Source organism: Anomaloglossus baeobatrachus, chromosome 11, assembly GCF_048569485.1.
Source record: "Anomaloglossus baeobatrachus isolate aAnoBae1 chromosome 11, aAnoBae1.hap1, whole genome shotgun sequence".
Lineage (NCBI taxonomy): Eukaryota > Metazoa > Chordata > Amphibia > Anura > Aromobatidae > Anomaloglossus > Anomaloglossus baeobatrachus.
The window spans coordinates 69,956,144-69,980,956 of record NC_134363.1 but is presented as its reverse complement, the minus strand read 5'-3'; the positions used below and the strand labels follow the sequence as shown (position 1 = coordinate 69,980,956).

The 24,813-nt window shown below is 46.9% G+C and overlaps 1 protein-coding gene across 2 annotated transcripts in view; it reads right to left on the bottom strand.

Annotated features, from left to right (window-relative positions):
- Positions 1 to 24,813, bottom strand: part of PRKCG (protein kinase C gamma) — a 763,615-nt gene that overhangs the window by 195,078 nt on the left and 543,724 nt on the right. For both annotated transcript variants that reach the window (XM_075329229.1, XM_075329228.1), the window contains exons 4-5: positions 24,563 to 24,674; positions 12,541 to 12,672 (exon numbers count right to left, since the gene is read on the bottom strand). In XM_075329229.1, coding sequence (XP_075185344.1) covers positions 12,541 to 12,672; positions 24,563 to 24,674 — 244 coding nt within the window. The remainder of the gene's footprint in view (positions 1 to 12,540; positions 12,673 to 24,562; positions 24,675 to 24,813) is intronic.

Below are 24,813 nucleotides of genomic sequence, written 5' to 3'. Positions count from 1 at the left end.
TACTATGTGTGGAGAGCTGTGGTTTCCATCATACTGAATGTAGGGGGACTATGGTCATCGTCATACTGTGTGGGGGGATGTGATGGTCTCATACTATGTATATTGTGTATGAGAGGCTATTGGCCATAATTTTATGTGTGGAGAGCTCCGGTACCATCATACTGTATTCATGGGGCTATGATCATCGTCATACTGTGTGAGGGGATGTAATGGTCTCATACTACACCGTGTGCAGAATTATTAGGCAAGTTGTATTTTAGAGGATTTTTTTTATTATTGATCAACAACTATGTTCTCAATCAACCCAAAAGACTCATAAATATCAAAGCCTAATATTTTTGGAAGTTGAAGTGGGCTTTTTTTTTAGATTTGGCTATCTTAAGAGGATATCTATTTGTGCAGAATTATTAGGAAAGTTAATAAAAATCAAATATATTCCCAGCTCACTTGTTTATTTTCACCAGTTAAACCAATATAACTGCACAAAATTTAGACATAAACATTTCTGACATGCAAAAACAAAATGTAAAAAATTAGTGACCAATATAGCCACCTTTCTTTATGATGACACTCAACAGCCTACCATCCATAGATTCTGTCAATTGCTTGATCTGTTTACCATCAACATTGCATGCAGCAGCCACCACAGCCTCCAGACACTGTTCCGAGAAGTGTACTGTTTTCCCTCCCTGTATATCTCACATTTTATGAGGGACCACAGGTTCTCTATGGGGTTCAGATCAGGTGAACAAGGGAGCCATGTCATTATTTTTACATCTTTTAGACCTTTACTGGCCAGCCACGCTGTGGAGTAGTTGGATGCATGTGATGGTGTATTGTCCTGCATGAAAATCATGTTTTTCTTGAACAATACCGACTTCTTCCTGTACTACTGCTTGAAGAAGTTGTCTTCCAGAAACTGGCAGTAGGTCTGGGAGTTGAGCTTCACTCTATCCTCAACCTGAAAAGGTCCCACAAGTTCATCTTTAATGATACCATCCAATACCAGTACCCCGCCCCCACCTTGTTGGCATCTGAGTCAGAGTGGAGCTCTCTGCCCTTTACTGATCCAGCCTCTGACCCATCCATCTGGCCCATCAAGAGTGACTCTCATTTCATCAGTTCATAAAACCTTTGAAAAATCAGTCTTAAGATATTTCTTGGCCCAGTCTTGACGTTTTATCTTATGTTTCTTGTTCAAAGGTGGTCATTTTTTAGCCTTCCTTACCTTGGCCATGTCCCTGAGTATGGCACACCTTGTGCTTTTTGATACTCCAGTAACATTGCAGCTCTGAAATATGGCCAAACTGATGGCAAATGGCATCTTGGCAGCTTCACGCTTGATTTTCCTCAATTCATGGGCAGTTGTTTTGTACTTTTTTTTGCCCAACACGCTTCTTGCGACCCTGTTGGTTGGCTATTTTCCATGAAACGCTTGATTGTTCGGTGATCACTTTCAAAAATTTGGCAATTTCAAGACTGCTGCATCTGTGGCGCCCTGGACTAGCCAGGTAGCCACAAACATAACATCACACACACCCCCTCCCCTGGATAGTTCACACCAGTCAAACAAAAACCCTTGTTGCCTCCCTACAGGGTCTGATGTCCACACCAGGTGGGGCGGTTGGCCCCACCCACCGAGGAGTTCACAGGCCTGGAGGCGGGAAAAGCAGTGAGAGTAGTGGAGAGTTGAGTTTTGGAGGTGAAAGTGAGAGGACAGAAACTGTCTGGGTAGGAGCCTAGGCACTGTCAGCAAGGTTGGCAGATGGTGGTGGCCGTCTGCAGGAGTTAGTGGACCTCTGTGGAACCGTAGGACCGGGGTCGGGTGGTGGCCCGCCAGTACCGAACCAGGGAGCGGAGTGATGCTAAGCACAAAGGCAGGGCCATCGGACCCCGACTAGGCTTGGAGCCGCCAACAACGGTCAAATCCGAGAGTGACCAGAACCCCAGGGGTTTACAAACACCCAAGACCCGACAGAAGGCAACAGTCCACACCGTGAGGATACACAGCCACCGCCATAGGCTAGAGATCCAAGGGCCAGCGCCTGCGGGCAAAACGGGCTCCTTCGGTACCTATACGCCGGGGAGCGGACTACCGTTGGGAAGCCATCGGAGTCAACACATACATACAAAGGTGCAGGGAAAGACAGCCACCATTAACCTGTCCGGGGAGAGCAAAGACACTGCAGCCGGCTGCGGGACCCGTCAATCCAGCCGTTTGGTTTACCAGAGACTCTGTGAATTTGTGCCTGAGTGAGTACCACAGTGCCATCAGGCACCGCGCCGTGCTGCCCCTGCAACCCTGCACCCCAGCTACTCTGCCTCCCCGTACCGCCACTGGGCCCCGGGATCACCAACCCCTACCCACAGAGGGGACAACATCCTAGCTGCTCCCTGCCATCGCTCCCGGGATCCCCGTCACCAGCAGCGGTGATGCCCACTATCACCACGACCCGTGGGTGGCGTCACGGACTATCTCCCCAAACAAACCACCCCATTTTCACTCGTGGGCGAGGAGCGCTGTTCGAGTCCCCGGGTCCGGCCCACCGCTCGAGCCACCGAGCAGCAGCAGCCGCGGACCCGAGCGTAGCGAGCGCGGCCCCTCCGCCCGCGACACATCCCTCTGCAAGACATCTCACAATTTTGGACTTTTCAGAGCCCGTCAAATCTCTCTTCTGACCCATTTTGCCAAAGGAAAGGAAGTTGCCTAATAATTAAGCACATCTTATATAGGGTGTTGATGTCATTACACCACACCCCTCCTCATTAAAGAGATGCCCATCACCTGATTTACTTAATTGGTAGTTGGTTCTCAAGCCTATACAACTTGGAGTAGGACAACATGTATAAAAAGTATCATGTGATCAAAATACTAATTTGCCTAATAATTCTGCACACAGTGTATGTATAGAGGGGTTGTTGAGTGCCATCATATTGTAAATGTGGGCTATGGGCCATCACACTACAGTATATAGGTGAGGGTTGTGGGGTCATCATACTGTGTAGATGGGTCTGTGAGGTCATGATACTGGGGATTGAGGGCTGTGGGTCATCATACTTGGTATAAGGGGTTGTGTGATCATCATACTGTGTGGAGGTGGATGTGTTGGCCTCATACTATGTATACAGTGGCTGTGGAGTGCTATTAAACTGTGAATGGGGCCTATGGGCCATCACACTACTGTATATAGAGGAGGTCTGTGAGGCCATTGTTCTGTGAATAGAGGACTGTGAGTCATGATACTGTGTATATGAGGCTGTGGGTTCATCTTACTGTGAATAGAGGGCTGGGAGGCATCATGCAGTGTATATGGGGCTAGGTGCCATCATACTACAGCATGTTGAGGTGGGCTGTGGGGCCATTGTGGCGCCCTGGGCAAGCCAGGACGTCACAAACACTACACCAACACACCCCACACTCCCGGTCAGGCACACCAAAGTCAGACAAAAACCCTTGTTGCCTTCCTCCAGGGGCTGATGTCCACACCAGGGGGTGGGCCAGGCGGTTGGTCCCGCCCACAGAGGAGTTCACAGTCCTGGAGGCGGGAAAAGCAGTGCAGTTTAGCAGAGATAGAGTTGGGAAGTGAAAGTGAGAGGAAGGAAAGTGGTAAAGGAGCAGACAGAAAGTGGTCCGGGTGTGTGGCCCGGACTGATCAGCAAGGTTGGTGGTGACCGTCTGCAGGAGTGGCCTATTGGAGCTAGCCGTAAGGACCGTGGATGGGCGGTGGCCCGGTGGTACCGGACCGGTACGCAAAGAGAAGCCAGCACCATCTGGCAGGGGCTTACGGACCCCGACAAGGCTAGGAGTCACCGTGAATTTGTCAAATCCGTTAGCGAAGGGACGCTCCTGGGTTTCCCAGCAGCCAAGTCCCGACAGAAGGCAACCGTCCAACCGAGAGAGGGAAATACAGTCACCGCCAAGGCTAAAGTTCCCAGGGCCAGAGCCTGCGAGCAAAAGGGGCTCCTTCGGCACATATCCAAGCTGGAGAGAGGGTTACCAGTGGGAACCCATTGAAACCGTACACACTACACAGGTGCAGGGAAAGGCAGTCACCATCAACCTGCCGGGAGAAGAAACACCGCAGCCGTCTGTGGGACCCATCCATCCAGCCGTTTGTTTTACCGGAGACTCTGTGTACATCATTGGCTGAGTGAGTACCACCGTGCCATACGGCACAGCGCTGCCCCCGCGACCCTGCACCTCGCCAGGCCCCGTAACCTGCCTGCCATCCATCCCTACCCCATCACCGGGCCCCGGGTTAACCAACCGCCCTACCCACAGAGGGGAGAACTAACATCCAGGCTGCTCCCTGTCATCGCTCTCGGGATCCCCGTCCAGAGCAGCGGTGGTGTCACCAATCTCACCACAACCGTGGGTGGCGTCACGGACAATATCAAATCCCCACAATCAATCCCCACCCTTTTCACTCACGGGCGAGGAACGCCGCTCGAGTCCCCGGGATCCGGCATATCGCTCGAGCCACCACCGAGCAGCAGCCGCAGCAGCAGCGGCCAGACCCGAGCAGTGGGAGAGCGCAGCGTCCCCTCCTCCGCCCGCGACAACTTGGCGTCACGAACAGGATCTTACCGCTCTGCCGTCTGGTAGAGGTGCGCCTTGTGACCGCCGGAGGTGTCCGGCCGAAAATTTGGAGAAGCCGCCATTTTGGGCGCGAAAAATTCCCGCTCGAGCGTCTCCTCGAGCAGTGGAGGCGTGAAGGCCAAAACCCCGCCCCTGTAGAGGAGGAGCCGAAAAGAGACTAAGGGGGACTGATGGCGTCTGGCCGCATGTACGCGCGGCTATAAAAGCAGAGACGCCAGGACTCTGCAGCGATACTGGGTTCCTGGAAGACCTCATTGCCAAGATGCACAGTCCGACTACCAACTATGACGCTCCCGCACCCGGCACGGCGATGTGGCTGAGGGACCGGACCGCCCCGCTGAGTAACCGTCTGCAAGCCCACATGCAGCTCCTCCTGGAGGAGTGGGAGACCAACATGGCGGACGTGGTGGCTGCTATGCGGAGACGCGAGGTGGAAGAGGATTTGGAGGAGCGGGTAAGAGACCCACGTCCCTGTATTCCCGAGGGATCGGCCACTGCGGCTGAGGAGCCCGGCCTGCACCCGCTCACCCTGCCTCCCTCCCCGCTACCCGTGTTAGCTGCTGCCGCCCCACCACTAGGCCCGCTACCTGTCCAACTGGTAGCGATACCCGGCCAATCCGCCCCGGCGGACCGACCGGCTGCAGACGTTCAGGGCCGCCCTTAACCACTCCTATGGGAGCCGCCGAGGCTGCGGCCCCTTAATGAAGATGTATCAGAGGCCCTGGCCAGGATGGCACCAGGCGCTGTGTCCGAGACCGGGACCGTGGTGTGCATGAAGGCCAGAGTAGTCGAATTCAATCAGCGCCAGCAACATCAGATATATCTCATGATGGAGCAGTGGACCCATGAGGTGGAAATGCTGGTTGCAGCTGCCCCAATGTATGGGATGGGAGCAGATGTGACGGAGCCGACGGGTAACCCACGTCCCCATGTCCTACCAGGACCGGCCACTGCGGCTGGGGGGCCCGGTCCTGTCTCGGCCCTCACGTCGTCCCTGCCATTACTCATGGGGCACCTCAGTGTTGACCAACCCGATCTGCTGCCCCGTGCTACTACAGCTGAACCTGATGTGCTGGATGTCGGTGGCCTGGAAACTGCGGCAGCTGGCGGCAACCCGCCTGGCGCAGAGACAAGTGATAGCGATTCCAGCTCCGGCGCTGAGCCCACCTCTGAATTCGAGAAGGCGAGTGAGCATCTTAGCTACGAGGGAGAGCCGGTGGTTTATTACACCCCGCACACCGGTGGGAACGGATACCGGGCGCCCCTTTCACAGCAGGCATGTCACTGCATGTTTGATATGTTGGTGGCGGAGGATGGGGCCGCCTCAGCCGAAGAATCTGAGTGATGGCAGCGGAGCTCCGCTGCAAGTTGTCCCCGTTGGGACCACCAGAATACCGTTTACAAGTTTTGAAAATGATAAGTGAATGATTACCGAGATGTTATCTGATTTTAAGCCCTGATTGGAACCGGTCGTTGCCGGCAACTGTTGTCCCCGTGGGGACTGTTTGCAATCAATGCGTAGAAACTGCTACGGACAAGCCCGAGAACTGGCAGGGCAACCACGAACTTGGGGTCTGTAAATAAAAATGTTTTTCTTTGGCTTTACCGTTACCGCCTCCGGAGAGGCTGATTTGGAGGATGGGCCTGGAGGGAAGTGATGGCCCAGGCCCGCCACTACCGCAACCGGTGGTGATCCTCCGGGGGTTTCAGGGGCTCCCCATGGACGTGGGTCCCCTGAAAAGGACAGAACCCGCTCGGGTAACTTGTGCTGGACTGGGGTCAAGGGGTGCTGCCCATTTGCTTAGGGGCAGCATCAGGGCCAGGTTGCTTGGGTGGGAGAGAGCGGAAGCCGTTACCGTTAGCAACGTTTAAGTAAATATGCCTCCTGATGTGGGAAGAAGTTAATATACTTGTAATACATGTTTACCGTTTATCTTTTTCAGTTGTGAAAATTAAACCGGTGATGGACGGGCAGCCCGCGGACGGTCTGCATTTTACTAAGGGGGAATGTGGTGCCCTGGGCAAGCCAGGACGTCACAAACACTACACCAACACACCCCACACTCCCGGTCAGGCACACCAAAGTCAGACAAAAACCCTTGTTGCCTTCCTCCAGGGGCTGATGTCCACACCAGGGGGTGGGCCAGGCGGTTGGTCCCGCCCACTGAGGAGTTCACAGTCCTGGAGGCGGGAAAAGCAGTGCAGTTTAGGAGAGATAGAGTTGGGAAGTGAAAGTGAGAGGAAGGAAAGTGGTAAAGGAGCAGACAGAAAGTGGTCCGGGTGTGTGGCCCGGACGGATCAGCAAGGTTGGCAGACGGTGGTGACCGTCTGCAGGAGTGGCCTATTGGAGCTAGCCGTAAGGACCGTGGATGGGCGGTGGCCCGGCGGTACCGGACCGGTACGCAAAGAGAAGCCAGCACCATCTGGCAGGGGCTTACGGACCCCGACAAAGCTAGGAGTCACCGTGAATTTGTCAAATCCGTTAGCGAAGGGAACCTCCTGGGTTTCCCAGCAGCCAAGTCCCGACACAAGGCAACCGTCCAACCGAGAGAGGGAAACACAGTCACCGCCAAGGCTAAAGTTCCCAGGGCCAGAGACTGCGGGCAAAAGGGGCTCCTTCGGCACATATCCAAGCTGGGGAGCAGGTTACTAGTGGGAACCCATTGGAACTGTACACACTACACAGGTGCAGCAGGGAAAGGCAGTCACCATCAACCTGCCGGGAGGAGAAACACCGCAGCCATCTGTGGGACCCGTCCATCCAGCCGTTTGTTTTACCGGAGACTCTGTGTACATCATTGGCTGAGTGAGTACCACCGTGCCGTGCGGCACAGCGCTTCCCCCGCGACCCTGCACCTCGCCAGGCCCCGTAACCTGCCTGCCATCCATCCCTACCCCATCACCGGGCCTCGGGACAACCAACCCCCCTACCCACGGAGGGAAGAACTAACATCCAGGCTGCTCCCTGTCATCGCTCTCGGGATCCCCGTCCAGAGCAGCGGTGGTGTCACCAATCTCACCACAACCGTGGGTGGCGTCACGGACAATATCAAATCCCCACAATCAATCCCCACCCTTTTCACTGACGGGCGAGGAACGCCGCTCGAGTCCCCGGCATCCGGCCCACCGCTCGAGCCACCACTGAGCAGCAGCCGCAGCGGCCGGACCCGAGCAGTGGGAGAGCGCAGCATCCCCTCCTCCGCCCGTGACACCATCATATTATGTATATGGGGCTGTGGGGTCATTATACTGTAAATAAAGTGTTGTGAGCCATCATACTGTGTATATGAGGCTGTGGGGACATCTTATTGTGAATAGAAAGCTATGGTAATCATCAGAATGTGTGTATGGGCCTGTGGTAGCCATCGTACTATGTATAGGGTTGATGTGGGTTCACCATACTGTGTATATCATTTTTATTCTAGGTTTTATTGTATAATCCCAGCTTTACTTATTAAGAAAAACTAGATTAGCTACATTTCTTTTAAATGAAAGGTATAAATCTCGAGGGCAAACCATGAAATAAATCCTGTTGAGTTGCATAACGTTGCACATTGACCATCATAATGAATAACATCGACAATGTGCAGTTTTTTTTAATGACAGTATTTACCATATTTCCTTTGTTTTCTTTTCCATGTTTGCATTTATTTAAATCTATTATTACATAGAAGAACAGATGGTTGTTAAAATTTTCTGTATTCTTAACATGTCACATATCTTTAATACACAAGTGCTATTGTACAGTCTTAACATCTGTTTCTAGATCAGCCCTTATTTTATTTATATTATTTTCAGAATTTATACTGCTACATTTATTTTTTGGGTGACAGGGAAAAAACTTAGGACAAATTCTGCCTCTATTCTTCTACTTTCCTTTACAATTTTTTTTTTACAGTTTTCATCTCAGTGTTAATTGTTATCGTCCCTTAGAAAATAGGTCTTGGCATGCTGGGAGGTGTCATTTTGCAAAATTTGACTTGACGTAGTAAATCATAGAAAGTGACATTTAATCATTGAACAATTTCACTCTTCAAATTTAAATTTGGTCAAAATAAAGATTAGAAATGTAACATCTATTGCAATTTAGTGATAAAGTATAAAAAAGTAATTTGCAATATCACTAAAAGAAAATGTAGAGGGTATTTTCACATCCGGAGAATACATGACAGATTCTCCCATTCTGAATCTCTGAGTGGAGATTTCACTAAATCTTATCCACACGTTCTGTGAAAAATCAGCCCAGAATCTGAGCAAAACTTTATACTGACAATTTCGGATTTGAGTTTTACATTACATTGCACCCTTAGCAATCTATGAAAAACAATCAATAAGATCAGTGTGAACCTAGCATATAACTAAAGGGTGTTTTACACGCTGCGACATTGCTACCGGTTGCTAGCAATGTCGTGAGCGATAGCACCCGCCCCCATCGCACATGTGATATCTGGTGATCACTGCCGTATCGAACATTATCGCTATGGCAGCGCCACACGCACATACCTTATCAGCGACGTCGCTGTGACCGCCGAACAATCCCTCCTTCAAGGGGGAGGTGCGTTTGGAGTCATAGCTTCGTCACTGCGGCGTCAAACAGCGGCCGCCCAATAGCAGAGGAGGGGCGGAGATGAGCGGCCGGAACATTCCGCCCACTTCCTTCCTTCCTCATTGCCGGTGGACGCAGGTAAGGAGATGTTCGTCATTCCTGCGGTGTCACACATAGCGATGTGTGATGCCGCAGGAATGACGAACAACATCGTACCTGCGGCAGCAACGATATTTGGAAAAGGAGCGACGTGTCAACGAGCAACGATTTTTCATGTTTTTGCGCTCATTGATCGTCGCTCCTTGGTGTAACACGCTGCGATGTCGCTAACGGCGCTGGATGTGCTTCACTAATGACGTGACCCCGACGATATATCATTAGTGATGTCGCAGCGTGTAAAGCACCCTTAAGTCATGCAAATTGTGCAGTAGATTTGTCTTTATTTTTCCACTTAATCTAAATGGGACAAGCTTCTTGGAAGTGTTACAAAGTAGTACATATGAATATTAAAACAAAAACCTATATTAAATATAGTTCAGCTTATAGTGAATCTCAACTTTTTATTACATTTTTTCTATGCTCAATTTTCTGTAATAATTTCTTAATATATTTTAATAGTCTAGTATTTATAGGAATGTTTTTTCAAATTCCTTCCAAATTCATAGTTTTAAAACAGAAAAGGCTGGGACCATAAGAAATAACTATATGAAATCTTATTTATTACATTCACTGTAGTGAATTATTAAATTAAATGGGTGGTCCTAAAGCAAAATAAATTTTAATTTCATTCCCTATCTATTTCATGCTATAATCTAAGCTATTTTCTAATATACTTGGTTTAAAAATTCCCCACCGTTCCCCAACTACACTATGTAACTACTATTCTAATTTTTTCTATTTTCTGTCTGTTGATGAATCGTTTGAGAATCCCAATGAATGCTGGGATACCCAAAGAAAGTGTCATCAGGGGGTAGAGTCTGTGGCAGTGACCGTAGCCTCTGTCCCCTCCTTGAAATAAAGCAGCATCATGATGCTTGTTTCAGGGGCTTGCTTGTGCCTGCTGTGTCTGTCCCTGCACACTGTCTGTCCCTCCCTGCTGTCTGCCCCTCCCTGCTGTGTCTGTCCCTCCCTGCTGTGTCTGTCCCTCCCTGCTGTATCTGTCCCTCCCTGCTGTGTCTGTCCCTCCCCACTGTGTCTGTCCCTCTCTGCTGTGTCTGTCCCTCTCCACTGTGTCTGTCCCTCTCTGCTGGGTCTGTTCCTCCCTCCTGTCTGTTCTCTCTACTCTGCTCCTCACTGCTTTGTCTGTCCCTCCCTGCTGTGTCTGTCCCTCCCCTCTGTGTCTGTCCCTCCCCGCTGTGTCTGTCCCTCCCCGCTGTGTCTGTCTCTCCCCGCTGTGTCTGTCCCTCCCCGCTGTGTCTGTCCCTCCCCGCTGTGTCTGTCCCTCCCCGCTGTGTATATCCCTCCCTGCTGTGTCTATCCCTCCCCACTATGATTGTCCCTCTCTGCTGTGTCTGTTACTCCCTAATGTATTTGTCCCTCTCTGCTGTCTCTTACTCTCCCTGCTGTGTCTTTCCCTCCCTGCTATGACTGTCCCTCTCTGTTGTGTCCCTAACTCTCTGCTGTGTCTGTCCCTCCTTGCTGTGTCTGTCCCTCTCTGCTGTGTTTGTCCCTCCCTTCTGTGTCTGTTTCTCCCTGCTTTGTCTATCCTTCGCCACTGTGTCTGTCCCTCTATGTTGTATCTGTTCCTCCTTGTTGTGTCTGTCCCTTCTCGCTGTATCTGTTTCTCCTCACTGTGTCTGTCCCTCCCTGCTGTGTCTGTTCCTCCCTTCTGTGTATATCCCTCCCCACTATGATTGTCCCTCTCAGCTGTGTCTGTTACTCCCTAATGTATCTGTCCCTCTCTGCTGTGTTTTACTCTCCCTGCTGTGTCTGTCCCTCCCTGCTATGACTGTCCCTCTCTGTTGTGTCCCTCCCTCTCTGCTGTGTTTGTCCCTCCTTGTTGTGTCTGTCCCTCCTTGCTGTGTCTGTCCCTCTCTGCTGTATTTGTCCCTCCCTTCTGTGTCTGTTTCTACCTGCTTTGTCTATCCTTCGCCGCTGTGTCTGTCCCTCTATGTTGTATCTGTTCCTCCTTGTTGTGTCTGTCCCTTCTCGCTGTATCTGTTTCTCCTTACTGTGTCTGTCCCTCCCTGCTGTGTCTGTTGCTCCCCGCTTTGTCTGTCCCTCCCCACTGTGTTTTTTCCTCCCCACTGTGTTTGTCCCTCTCTGCTGTTCTTGACGCAAAGCTACAAAGTTATAACTCTTAGAAGAAAGGGAAGAAAAAAACAAAAAAAACGGAAAATCGCTCGGTGGTGAAGGGGTTGAAAAATATTTAATGCTCAAATTAGGAAAAATGTTTGGCAGCCTAGACGCTAAGAAGGGCAGAAATAGAAGAATTAATAGTAGGAAGAACAAAATACAGATGTTGACAAAATTGTTGGTAGCCCTCTGATAAAGTAAGAAAAACCCACAATGGTCACTGAAATAACTTGAAATTGAAAAAAGACATTTTCAATTTAAATTTACTGAATATCAACTAATGAAAATAAGACATTGTGGCTCAACAGAAAAAAAATAAACTAATGACAATGGGCTAAACAAAAATAATGGTACCCTTAATAAAGATTGAAATTAATTTAACCATAGGGGTATGTTAAACTGAGGTGTGGCCTATAATTAGCATCACAGGTGTCTACAAACATGTTATCAGTCAGTCTGCCTATTTCAATGGTGAAAAGTAGTCACTGTGCTATTTGATTTCATGGTGTGTACCACACTGAACATTGACCAAAACAAGCTAAGGAGATAGTTGTCTCAGGAGATTAGAAAGAAAAAGATAGACAGACATGTTACCAGCATCGAACAGCTTGATACTCCTGTTAGTACAGTTGCACATATTACTCAGAAATGTAAGGTCTATCACACTGTAGACAACCTCCCTGGATGTGGCCAGAAGAGAAAAATCAAATAGAAATTGAAGAAATGGATAATACGAGTGGTAAACAAGAAGCTCAGAAGAACTTTCAAAGTGATTAGAGGTAAACACTAAGGTCAAGGTACATCAGTATCCAGTTGCACCATCCATCACCTTCTTGGGTAAAATGGACTTCATGGAAGCAGACAAAGGAGGAAACCACTGTTGAAAGCAAATCATAAAAAACAAGGCTGGAATTTGCCAATATATGCATATTCACAAGATATTCACATATATTCACAAGCCACATGTTTCTGTGAAAATGTCCTTCAGACAAAGGAGATAAAACTGTTGACTGGAGTTGAGCTCAGGAAAGATGGAAGCAAAAACTAGTTCAGTGTATATTCATATGAGTGAATACGTGCTTGTGTACCTGTTACATACCTGTTACTTGAAACTCTTCATCATTAATTGCTTCCACTCTGATGTGCATCCGGCCACGACGTTCCGTATGATCGACCCCACAGAGACTAGGCACACTCTGAACACACCGTTTGTGTACATTCATCTCACAGCCTGCAGAAATACAACATACTGTTTTATAAATGCAAACCTTTACTGACCTATGAATATTAAAGCAGTGTTTCAGTTACAGAAAAAAATACTTATGAATATTATAATGAAAATCTTTACGGTCATCTTATATATTTTCCATATGAATGTTTCAAATCACTTTTTGTGGTGTATTGGATCCTTAATTGTTTCCAAAGGATAAAAATATGCCTTAGATATACACTGGAGATCAAAATTATAGAACCGCACACAATTTCTTAAATGTTGTGGTCAATGTGTCGTCCTATGTGATTATATCCTGACATGAGGAAACTCCGTATTTTAAGCTTATTTCATAAATTAAATTTATTCAAAAGCACAAAATAAAAATGTAAATGAGATAAATGTAAAAAAAAAGAACCCTGATCAAAATTAGATAACGCTTTCCGATACCTGCAAGTTATTGGTGTTAATCTGGCACCTGGTGCTAATTTCCTTAATTATCTAACAAACCATTTGTAGCTGGCAGCCTAACCTTCCAGTTTGCAATGGCTTTGTAAGGATGGTGTGCCATCCCAAAGTGGCGAATCCCTCCAGTAGCAGGTTGTCCAGATGAATGCTAAAGGGGTGACCCTATTAGCCATAGCAAGAGAAATTTGTTATTCCAAGTCTGTGATTTTGAGAATATTACATCTTTACAACATCACAAACTCTTTCAAGATCCCCAAGGCTGGTCTAGGACATGATAATGCAGAGAATCTTCATGGATAATTGTTTCAACATTGCAGCTGGAATTGTTTGCCAGTTCAGCACTGAACAGGGTAAGGATCTTTCTCGTCATACAGTGTCATGACATTTAAGAGCATTTGGACTAAAAGCCCACTCTGCTGTGACCAAACCTCTCATTAGCAGAAAGTATCAAAAGGAGCATGTTGTGTGGACAGAGTAGTGGTCCACAGTTCAGTTTAGTGATGAAAGCAAGTCTATTTATTTGAGTCTGATGTGAAATATTATGTTCTCTGACAAACTGGGGAAAGACTGAACTCAACGTGTGTTAAGAAGTCAGTGAAAGGTGGTGGAGGAAGTGTCTTGGCTTGGAGAATGTTTTCTGCAGCAGGAGTTGGACCTCTCATACAGCTACATGGCAGAGTGAATGCACGTGTGTATCAGAACCTTCTTCAACAACACATGGTTCCTTACTTGTGTTCATCACTCAATCAGCCAACAATTTTCATGCAGGACAATGCCCCTTGTCACACAGAAAAATGAGTAAAGCAGTTCCTTGAAACAGAAAACACTGAAGGAAGGAAATGGCTGCCCAGAGTCCTGATCTAAACCCAATATAAAACCTCTGGAAAATCCTTGGTGACAAACTTATGGCCAAGAAACCCACAACAGTCAAAGAACTGTGAGAGAGGCTGGAAGAAGAGTGGACCAAAATCACACCAGAGCAGTGTGAGAGACTAGTGATGTCCTGTGCCACAGATGTGCTGAACTCATTCAAAGCAAAGGCCTGTACACTTCCTACTGATTGGTGACTGTTGTTACCTTCAGAAAATTTACTTATGTTCTTTTTCTGTGCTACAGTCATTGATGTTCTCTAATTATGATCATCACGTTTTGGGCAAAATAAAAGTTTTATGATGATAAACATTGGATCTTTTGTAAAACACTGTTCTAGTGGCATGGTGCACCCCTTTAAAAAAAAACATTCAAATGTTGATCAATGTAGATTACATTATTTCTGAAAAAAGCAAGTGATCATACATTATTCTCTAATTTTGATCCCCTGTGCATATAAAGAAGAAAACCCAATTTTTGTGTTCATATTCTCTATTTTTTTTATTAACTTTGGTGATTGCTATCCAATAGTTGGCACTAAGTCTCCTATCTTCTTCTTCTTCAATGAAAAGGATATTTGCATTTTTAATTTCCCAAGAGAGCATCTCACGGCCTATAAGTCTCCTTACACCGGCTTGGTGTTCTCTAAAAGGAGAAAAAGTCCCTCATAGACTGTCAGTGGCCTCCCACTAAGCCCAAAAAAAAATCGTTTATTGAGGAGTGGCAAACATCCCAAAACATGTCCAATTTAACTCTTTAGCTCTTAAACAAGTAAAATATATCTTTGTACCGTGTTAGCCAGTAGAGATAAAAAAATTGTTTAAAAGAACAGAGAGTCCTCAGTGGTTGATACCTTTTAATGGCTAACTGAAAAGATGGTAATAATTGCAAGCTTTCGAGACTACTCAGGTCTCTTCATCAGGCATGGTACCATGAGTAGTCTCGAGACCTGAGTAGTCTCGAAAGCTTGCAATTATTACCATCTTTTCAGTTAGCCATTAAAAGGTATCAACCACTGAGGACTCTCTGTTCTTTTAAACAATTTTTTTAGCTCTTAAACTTCATTCATGTAGCAAGGCTTAATAAAAGTTTGATTTTGATTTTAGGATTGCTACCCTTATTTTGTGGGCAAGAGTTCAAGTCTTCATCCTCTCTCAAGAGGATATTTGCATGCTTAAATTTGCAAAGGAGTATTGCATGGCCAACAAGTCTCCTTACACTGGCTTGGTGCTTTCCAGAGGGAGAAATGTTCAACCTAAGACTCCTCGTCAGAGGCAAAATAAGACCTACTACTTTCACTAAATAATTAACGCTATATAAATAAAAATTATTAATATTGTAATATTTATTATTAAATTCCCTGATCATAGCCTAAGAGGCAGGTTCTTGTGGCAGCCAGTAATCAGTTTCCCTCTTTCAACACCTTAGATGCTGTGGTTACAACTGACTTTGACATATTGAGAGTTAAACTATTGGTCTCCAATCAGTGTCTGGTACCCAACTTTGTTAGCAACAACCTGGGCTTTGGGCTTTTATAGCATATAATGATGCAATCGTCTAAATTGTGTAACTTTTTATTAATCAGTACAATGAAGAAACTTAATCTGCTGAAGCAGCTTCTGCAGTGTGACTAAGAGCTCTGGTTTGAGATTCTTGTTGCATAATCACTGTTGGAACACATAAAATATACATTCTGAAGAAAAAGTATTATATAATATATCTTTATATGAATATAACATTTTCAGTTCTCACATGTGCTGTCATCTTCCAACTTAGCAATACAAGATGCAAACAGCAACATGATGGGGGCATATGGGAGTTTTGCAAATGTGCTTAAAAACTAACATGTTTTAAACATATTTCTGTGTGGACCAGAAGTAACTTAAAATGTACCCTTATTTCACTATTTTGGGTCATTATCTGACTTGCAGCCTGCATTTTTCACAAGATTTCTCCTCTACAGGGTCTATCTCTAATTTTCAGTTGTCTCTGAGCTACTAGATGAAGACCAGCTGCCATAATGTCTCCTATACACAGTACACACAGACCTGAGTGATTCCTGCTCTTCTGTTTCTACTTAACAAATGTTCAGATGCAGCAACAGCATGGAGGACATTATACAAGAGAGAAGCCAGAACACCTCCTAACAACAGTATGGGTCAGTACATGTCTGTGTCTCTGCCTAGTCTTCCACTGTCTTACTCCTCCTCCCTTCTCTGTCAACTTTAAAGGGAACCTGTCACCAGATTTTGGCAAGAGGCACCACTAACCACTAACCACTAGCCAAGTAACACCATGAAGACCTAGGAGATCTCCAAACAACATCATGAAAACCTAGGAGATCTCCAAACAACATCATGAAAACCTAGGAGATCTCCAAACAACATCATGAAAACCTAGGAGATCTTCAAACAACATCATGAAAACCTAGGAGATCTCCAAACAACATCATGAAAACCTAGGAGATCTCCAAACAACATCATGAAAACCTAGGAGATCTCCAAACAAGTCAGAGACAGAATTGTTGAGAAGTACAAATCAGGATTGGATTCTAAAAAATGTCCCAATCTCTGATGATCCCTTGAAGCAACATCAAATCTATTAACATCAAATGGAAATAACACGGTGCCACAACACACCTGCCAAGAGAGTGCCACCCACCAAAACCCTCAGCCCAGCCATGGAAAGCATTAATCATAGAGGTAGCACAGAAACTAAAGGTAACCCTGAAGGATATGCAGAGTTCCCAAGCAGAGATTAGTCACAATCCTACAGCAGTCCTTTTCCAGGGAAATCTGGGTTTCTCAACGGCTCGCTGGGGTGCTGCCTATAGCTGCAGCTTCTCCCCCATAGGATCAGTCTTCCTGCTTGTCTCTTATCCTTCCCAGCCTGAATGAATAATCCCCTAGGTAAGCAGAGAGTTTAGGTGGATTCCTGGCCTCCCTCCCCCAGACTTAGGGACAAAAGCAGGGAGTGATTAGTCTGTAAACAGAACAATATACACAGAATGGACAGAACACCACGCCTAAAATACGAACCTACACAAAATTATACTCAACCCCCATATTCCACCATCACAACCTCTCCGTCCTTCTTAATAAGTGAGCATGCAATGAGGTCTACACAGACCTCTGGCCACCTCACTTAAGCCCATGTTGCTCAGCTGTGGATAGTCCCTTGTACAGCGGGAGGATTGTAAGGACAATCTTCCCTTTGTGTCCTCCTTCACTCAAACTGTGCGTCCTGCACTCACAAATCAGCATTGTAGATCTCCCACATCATTTCCTAGGAGAATATCTGCAGGCAGGCTGCTCAGCACCCCAACCACGCATTGCTTGACCCCAAAGGCAAAGTCCAGATCTACAGTCGTCTTTGGTATATTCCTCCTTTGTCCTCCAGCTAATTCAATAATAATCCATGGTCCATCATGTATCGCCTCTGGCTGAACCATGCGAGGATCAGCTATTGGGAGAAATGCCCCGGATTCACAAAATCCAATAACTCTCTGCCCATCCAGCACAACCTCCTGTAAGTGCTTACTTTGATGGAAAGAGGAACTCGGGGTTGTGGCTGGGACCCCATAAACCCCTAGTGGTCGACCATGAATGTCTGAGCCATTAGGCAAGTCAACTTAAAGGGGTGAGAACTCTTCCGCCATTATATTTAGCTGTAGAGAGTGAACAGGTCAATTTGATGCAAGGTCATTCCTCAATCGACCAGCAGGGCAAGTGTTTTGCAAATGCCCAGGCTGCCCACATTGATAATATATTTGCTGCCTCATACTCCTTCCAATGTGCATTCTGGAGAAGGCAGTAGGAGAACCTACAAACAAAGGCCGGATGCCATACACTCCAACAGGGGCATCTATGGTGCAGGGGTCAGCTGTACACTCCAGTGGAGGTGGTGGTAGCTCTTCCTCAGGCAAGATGAAATGCACAAAGTGCACAGGACGTGGTGGAGGTGCATGGGGCTCCCTCCGAGTTCTTGTGGGACAACTGGATTGCAGGTGCCCAGGTTGTCTGCACCCATAACATCTCCTCTGTCAGGCTGCCAGCAGGGGGAACTGGAGTCCTGCAGGGAAAGACACTACACGGAGCTGAATGAGCAAGGAGGGTAACTCCCAGTATGTGCTGATGCAGTGTCTGCCAGCATCAGTCGGACAGCGGAAGGTGTGGGGCATGCGGGGGATGGTCAGACGGGTCCGGGTCATACACAGTACGGGCAGCAGGAAGACCGGAGGAACTAGCAGAGGAGGAGTCGAGATCAGGCCGAGGTCAGTACCAGAGGAAACAACCGAGTAGGGAGGTGGGAGAGGGGGGAACAACCGGGGCTATTGTGGGAAGGAAGGAGGTGGGACAGAGGAATGGCAGAACGACTAGGGGACAGAACACAGACAGAGGCTTAGGGCAAAGAGAGGGAACGGATCAGGATCACACTTACAAGGACCAGCACTCACAGGCAAAGCAGTGCTAAGCTTATAGCCGGCACTGGTTCACTGGAGATAACAGTATTTCAAGCATCCCAGCTCCAGAAGTGAGGCCCGGGAGAAGGCTCCATCCCCTAGCCATGTGGACGTGGAGGGGAAACCATGATATCCTCTCTGTGATTCCCAGAGGGCATGGTTGGAATTGTTGGGGCCCAGAATGTGAGCTGTGATTGTCGACGGCCTGCAGCTGCGTGGATGGGCAGATATAACTGGAGAAGGCCGGGGCGCAGGAGCAGGCTGTGGCTTATTGTCCAGAAGTATCCTCCATTGTGGTCGGATAGTAAGGGCTTCATCAGCCAGGGCTGCAGCTCTACCCAAGGTGCATGGCATGCGCTCTCTGGCCCATTCCTGTATTTCTGAAGGGCACTTGTAAAGAAATTGTTCAATAAAAAATACCTGTATAACGTCTTCCACAGTGAAGGCATTTTCCGCTTCCAGCCATCTCAGACATGCTTGGGACATCTTATGGGCATTCATCCTAAATGATCCCCCCGTGATGCATGGGAGGTCTCGGAATCCATGTGTCCTGCATTATATCTCTGCTGAACCCTCTTTTCTGGTACAACTATATCCCTGGTTGCTGTAACTCCATGTGTCCTGCATTATATCTCTGCTGAACCCTCTTTTCTTGTACAACTATAATCCTGCTTGCTGTAACTTTTGCTATGTCATCTTTACATTAAGTTTGATGCTCACTGATGTATGACTGTATTTTCCTCTTTGAAAATGTTATCTGATGGTTGAAGGTGTAATTGTGTAGTCTGGAGTCAGGCTGGATGTAAAATGTCCTGTTCCCTTTGATTCACTAATTATTTCCTGGTGTGATTACCTTTTGTTAATTTCCCTTAACAAGCTGACCTCCCACAATCCCCCTTACCTATTCTTCTAGCTTTCTCTATATATCTGGGGCTTTCTTAAGGGGTGCACGCGTGTGGAGTGTCTGCATGCGTGCCATCTTATGCAAAGTGCCATCGTTGCTAAGTGCTGGGCAGTTATTTCAATGGCAGTTAGTCAGGGAAGGAGGCAGGTAAACTACTCATTGACACCTTCTGTTTCCATCATGACTATTATTCCTATCTCTATCATCCTATGTGCCTTTACTGTCCACTTTCACCGCCCTGTCCCCCCTCCATCACCAATCATCCACATCAGTCCCTTTCTCCTCCCCTCTCCTTTGTACAGCTCCCAGGCTCTTCTCACCTATCTGATAAATTAACATCCTTCATGCTCCAATGTCTTGCAGAAAAAGCCATGCCACAAGTCCAAAAACCATCTGATCTTTCTTCTTTTACTCCTACTTCTTTCAGGTAATATCTCTTCTAATCCCGGTCCACCCCATGCTAACTTTACCCCCTCCCCCCACCTCCCATAAAAACCCTGATAATCTTATTAACATTAGTTGTACACCCTCACTTCCCTCTTTTAATTGTGCTCTCTGGAATCCTCGGTCTGTATGTAACAAGCCTCCTTACATCCACAACTACTTTCTCAATAACTCTCTTAACCTGCTAGCCCTCATTGAAACCTGGATTCAGGATTCTGACACTACTTCCCCTGCTGCTATCTCTCACGATGGTTTACACTTTTCCCATTCACTAGGACCTGAAAACAGACATGGTGGTAGAGTCGGTTTACTCCTGTCCCCACAATATACTTTCCAGGTCATCCCCCCAGCTCCATCACTCTCATTCCCATCCTTTGAGGTCCACACCATCAGGCTCTTCCATCCCCTTCCCCTTAGAGTAGCTGTCATATACCGTCCCCCAGGCTCACCCACCCAGTCCCTTGACCACTTTTCAGCCTGGCTGCCTCACTTCATGTCCTCAGAATTACAAACCCTTATCCTAGGAGACTTTAACGTCCCCATGAATAGCCCCTCCTCTCCATCTGCATCCCAGCTTCTGTCTCTCACCACCTCCCTTGGCCTCTCACAGCTCTCATCCTCTGAGACACATAAAGATGGTAACACTCTTGACCTGGTCTTTATCAGCCTCTGCTCAATCTCTCACTTTGACAACTCACCTCTTCCCCTCTCTCTGTCACAACATCCTCTCCTTCAAGCTCACAAACCCTTGCCCACCCCAGCACACTCCCACCTATCACACATTGAGAAACCTACAGGTCATTGACTCTCAAACACTTACAGACTCTCTACCCTCATCACTGTCCCCTATCTCCTCACTTTACTGTCCTTATCTGGCTGTAAAGCACTACAATGACACACTCAGAAGTACCCTAGACCAAGTAACGCCCCTTACCTTCAGAAAGACCATACGGAGAGTAAAACAGCCCTGGCTCACATCCCAAACTCTATTTCTCCAGCGATGCTCCAGGAGTGCCGAACACCAATGGAGGAAAACCCGCACACCAGAAAACGTCATCCACTACAAGTTCATGTTAAGGACCTACAACTCTTCCCTTCACCTCGCCAAACAAACCTACTTCACCACCCTTATTTCCTCACTATCCAACAATCCAAAAAAGCTCTTTGACACCTTTCACTCCCTCCTCAGTCCCAAAGTACAGACCCCCATCACAGACCTTCATGCTGATGACCTGTCCTCGTATTTCACAGAGAAAATAGAAAACATGCGCCGAGAGATCAGCTCCCAGCCACCAAGCATTGTGAATCCCATCCCTCCCCACATCCCATCCAGCTCACTTTCCACATTTGACCTAGTCACAGAGGAGGAAGTCTCCAGGCTTCTATCCTCTTCTCGTCCTACCACTTGCCCTACTGATCCCTTCCTCTAACCTTCCCTTGATCCATCCTGCAAAAGCAACTACAGACCAGTCTCCAATCTCCCCTTCATCTCCAAACTCTTGAAGCGCCTGGTCTACTCTCGCCTCACCCGCTACCTTTCCACTCACTCTCTTCTAGATCCTTTACAGTCCTGCTTCCGCCCTTTACACTCATCAGAAACTGCCGTTGTCAAAATGACCAGTGACCTGTTGACAGCAAAACGTAACAGTGACCACTCTCTGCTTATCCTTCTTGACCTCTCTGCCGCATTCGATACTGTTGACCACCATCTCCTTCTCTCTATGCTCCATTCTATCGGCCTAAAGGACACTGTTCTTTCCTGGTTCTCTTCCTATCTTTCTGGCCGTTCAGAAGCTCACCCCTGCTGTACTACAGAACACAAGTGACTGCCTTACGGCAGTTTGCAACTTCATGTCTGCTCTCTATCTGAAACTTAACCTTTCAAAAACTGAACTTCTTCTTTTTCCTCCGTCTTTTAACCTTCCTAAACCTGACATCTCCCTCTCTGTGTGTGGCACAACGATAAGTCCTAGGCAGCAAGCCCGCTGTCTGGGTGTTATAATTGACACTGATCTCTCCTTCACCTCCCACATAAAATATGCCGCTTGCACCTCAAGAAAATCTCTAGAATCCGCCCCTTTCTCACAATGGAAATGACAAAAACCCTCACTGTGGCCCTAATCCACTCTCGCCTTGACTACTGTAACTCTCTATTAATTGGTCTCCCCCTAACTAGACTCTCTCCTCTACAGTCCATCCTTAATGCAGCAGCCAGGGTCACCTATCTGGCTAACCGCTACTTGGATTCCTCTGCTCTGTGCCAGTCAATGCTCTGGCTGCCTATATATCATAGGATCCAATTTAAATTGCTTATTCTCACCCACAAAGCTCTCCACAGTGTGGCATCCCCCTACATCTCCACCCTCCTCTCTGTCTATTACCCCACCCATTCTCTACGCTCTGCAAACGACTTTCGACTAACATCCACACTAATTCGAACCTCCCACTCCCGGATCCAAGACTTTTTCCGAGCTGCACCAACTCTCTGGAACGCTCTACCCCAAGAAGTTAGGGCAAATCACAACTTACTCAGCTTCAGACGCACCCTAAAGACGCATCTCTTTAGGGCAGTCTATCACACTCCCTAATCAGATTCAATTCACATAGTCCCTCTACAACTTCTCACAACATAACTCCACGTCAAACTCCATGGCACTCAAATGCATCTCAAGGTTCTGGCCAACTGGGCCAGGAAACCATTATCTATCCCCCATTTCCTTGAGATGGCTGGATTGTCATTGTAAATAAGCACTTGTACCTTGCCCCCCATATCTCATTGTAGATTGTAAGCTCTCATGAGCAGGGTTGTATTTTTTTTCCCTTTAAATATTGTATTTTCTATAACTGTTACTTGTTTGTATATGATCCTCCTGAATTGTAAAGTGCTGCGGAATATGTTGGCACTATAGAAATAAAGATTATTATTAACTGTGCCCTATGTGAGTCTGGGATGATAGCATGATAATCCAGGATAGTCCACTTTAAAATTTTGTAATCCCGGTTCTGCTGTGAGTCAATGGTGCGATAAGCCTCCGCCAGGCTTCCGTTCAGAAGTTCCACTAACAAACGCATCCAGCCAGAGTGGGCCACCTCCATCACGGCACACTGCTGCTCAAAGTCCTTGAAGAACCCCTCCACATTTCTGGAAGCCTCATCAAATGGCTTGAAGTCCACCAGGGTAATCTGTACAGGCTGGGTTTACACTCCAACTCATATTACTTACTCTGTCGGACTCCATTGCTTCTTGTCTCCACTGAGCTTGGCGAGCAGCCTTCTCCTTATACTCCTGAGATACACCTGGGCCCAGAACTGCCATCTCTTCTTTGAACCACACCAACCACTGGCTTTTTGGGGCAGGGATCCCTATCACCAGTGCTTGTCTGTCAGACATCTGGGTGGAGGGGTTTGGCTTGCACCCACCAGTAGATCAATTAAGGACTCTTTACTCAGTCCATGGTAGCTCAGGCCAAGATCTCTGGCTCTCTCCTGTAGACTGAATGCGGTCCAGTTTCTGTACTCACTCTGTGAGTGGATCTCCATTGGGCTGTGCTGTGTTGATCCCACCGCTGTCACCAGTTGTCACTGGGTCTTTCTCCGATATCACACAATCAATGGGGAAAGATGATTGAACAATCCAAAGAATATTTATTCCATGCAATCCAGAATGTCCATCAAATAATACACCACATGGAGGGTAAAGTAGTCCAGTAATGGGATAAATGTCCTAGGGATGAGTCACAATTCTCTAGCAGTCCTTTTCCAGGGAAATCGGGGTTTCTTAACGGCTCTCCAGGGTGCTGCCTGTAGCTGCAGCTTCTCCCCTAGAGGATCAATCTTCCTGCTTTTCTCTTGTCCTTCCCAGCCTGACTGAATAATTCCCAGGTAAGCAGAGAGTTTAGGTGGATTCCTGGCCCCCCTCCCCCAGACTTAGGGACAAAAGTCTGGCAGGGGGTGATTAGTCTCAAACAGGACAATGTACATAGAATGGACAGAACACCGTTCCTAAAATACGAACCTACACAAAATTATACACAACCCCCCATATTCCAGCATCACAGATCCAAGTCGAGGGGAAGTTGGATGGTGTGAAATACAGGGATATTTTTTAGCAAAACCTGTTTGAGTCTCGCAGTGATTTGAAATTGGAGCGAAAGTTCCCCTTCCAACAAGACAATGACCCAAAGCTCCTGCTAAAGCAACAGTAGAGTGATGTAAAGGGAAATGTGTAATTGTATTGGAGTGGCCAAGTCACAGCCCAGACCTTAATCCAATTGAGAATCTGTGGTCAGACTTGAAGATTGCTGATCACCAGAGGAAACCATCTAACTTGAAGGAGCTGGAGCAGTTTTGTTTTGAGGAATGGACAAAAGTCCCAGTGGCAAAATATGGACAGCTCATACAGTCTTATCCAAAGCTCCTTGCAGCTGTAATTGCCAAAAAAGGACATTGAAGTTTTCAATTATTATGTCCAATTAGTTGCTTATTTCACAATGAAATGAAAACCAATTCTTCACAGTTGTAGGCATGTTCTTTACATGAACTGATGCAAACCCCCAATAAAACACAGTGAAATTTCAGGTTGTGAGGTAGCAAAACACAAAAAATGCGAAGGGGGTCAATAGTTTCGCAATGCACTGTATATGGAAATATATGTTTATGGAATAAAGTTAGTTTCTAATCTGATTTAAAATTTGTGACAAATAAAAAAAAATCAGGAAAATTGTTATTAAATAAAAATTCAACGTCTAATAAACTGTACTTACAAGCGCATTTCATTCCCTGGTGAACCAACCCATAAAGAAGGGAACCACAGTGATCACAGAAAGTTGGGCTGCTGTAGCTGTGGACCTTGAACTTGTGTCGGCTACGAGGATCCTGTAAGCAAAGCAGATGCCAAAATATAAGATTATATTGAGCTATCTAATTAAAAAAGCCATCAGTCAACCCAAAAGCAATACAATAGGATAAAGAGTTGCACACTAGTCCCAATGTATAGGGGAATAATGAAAAGCAG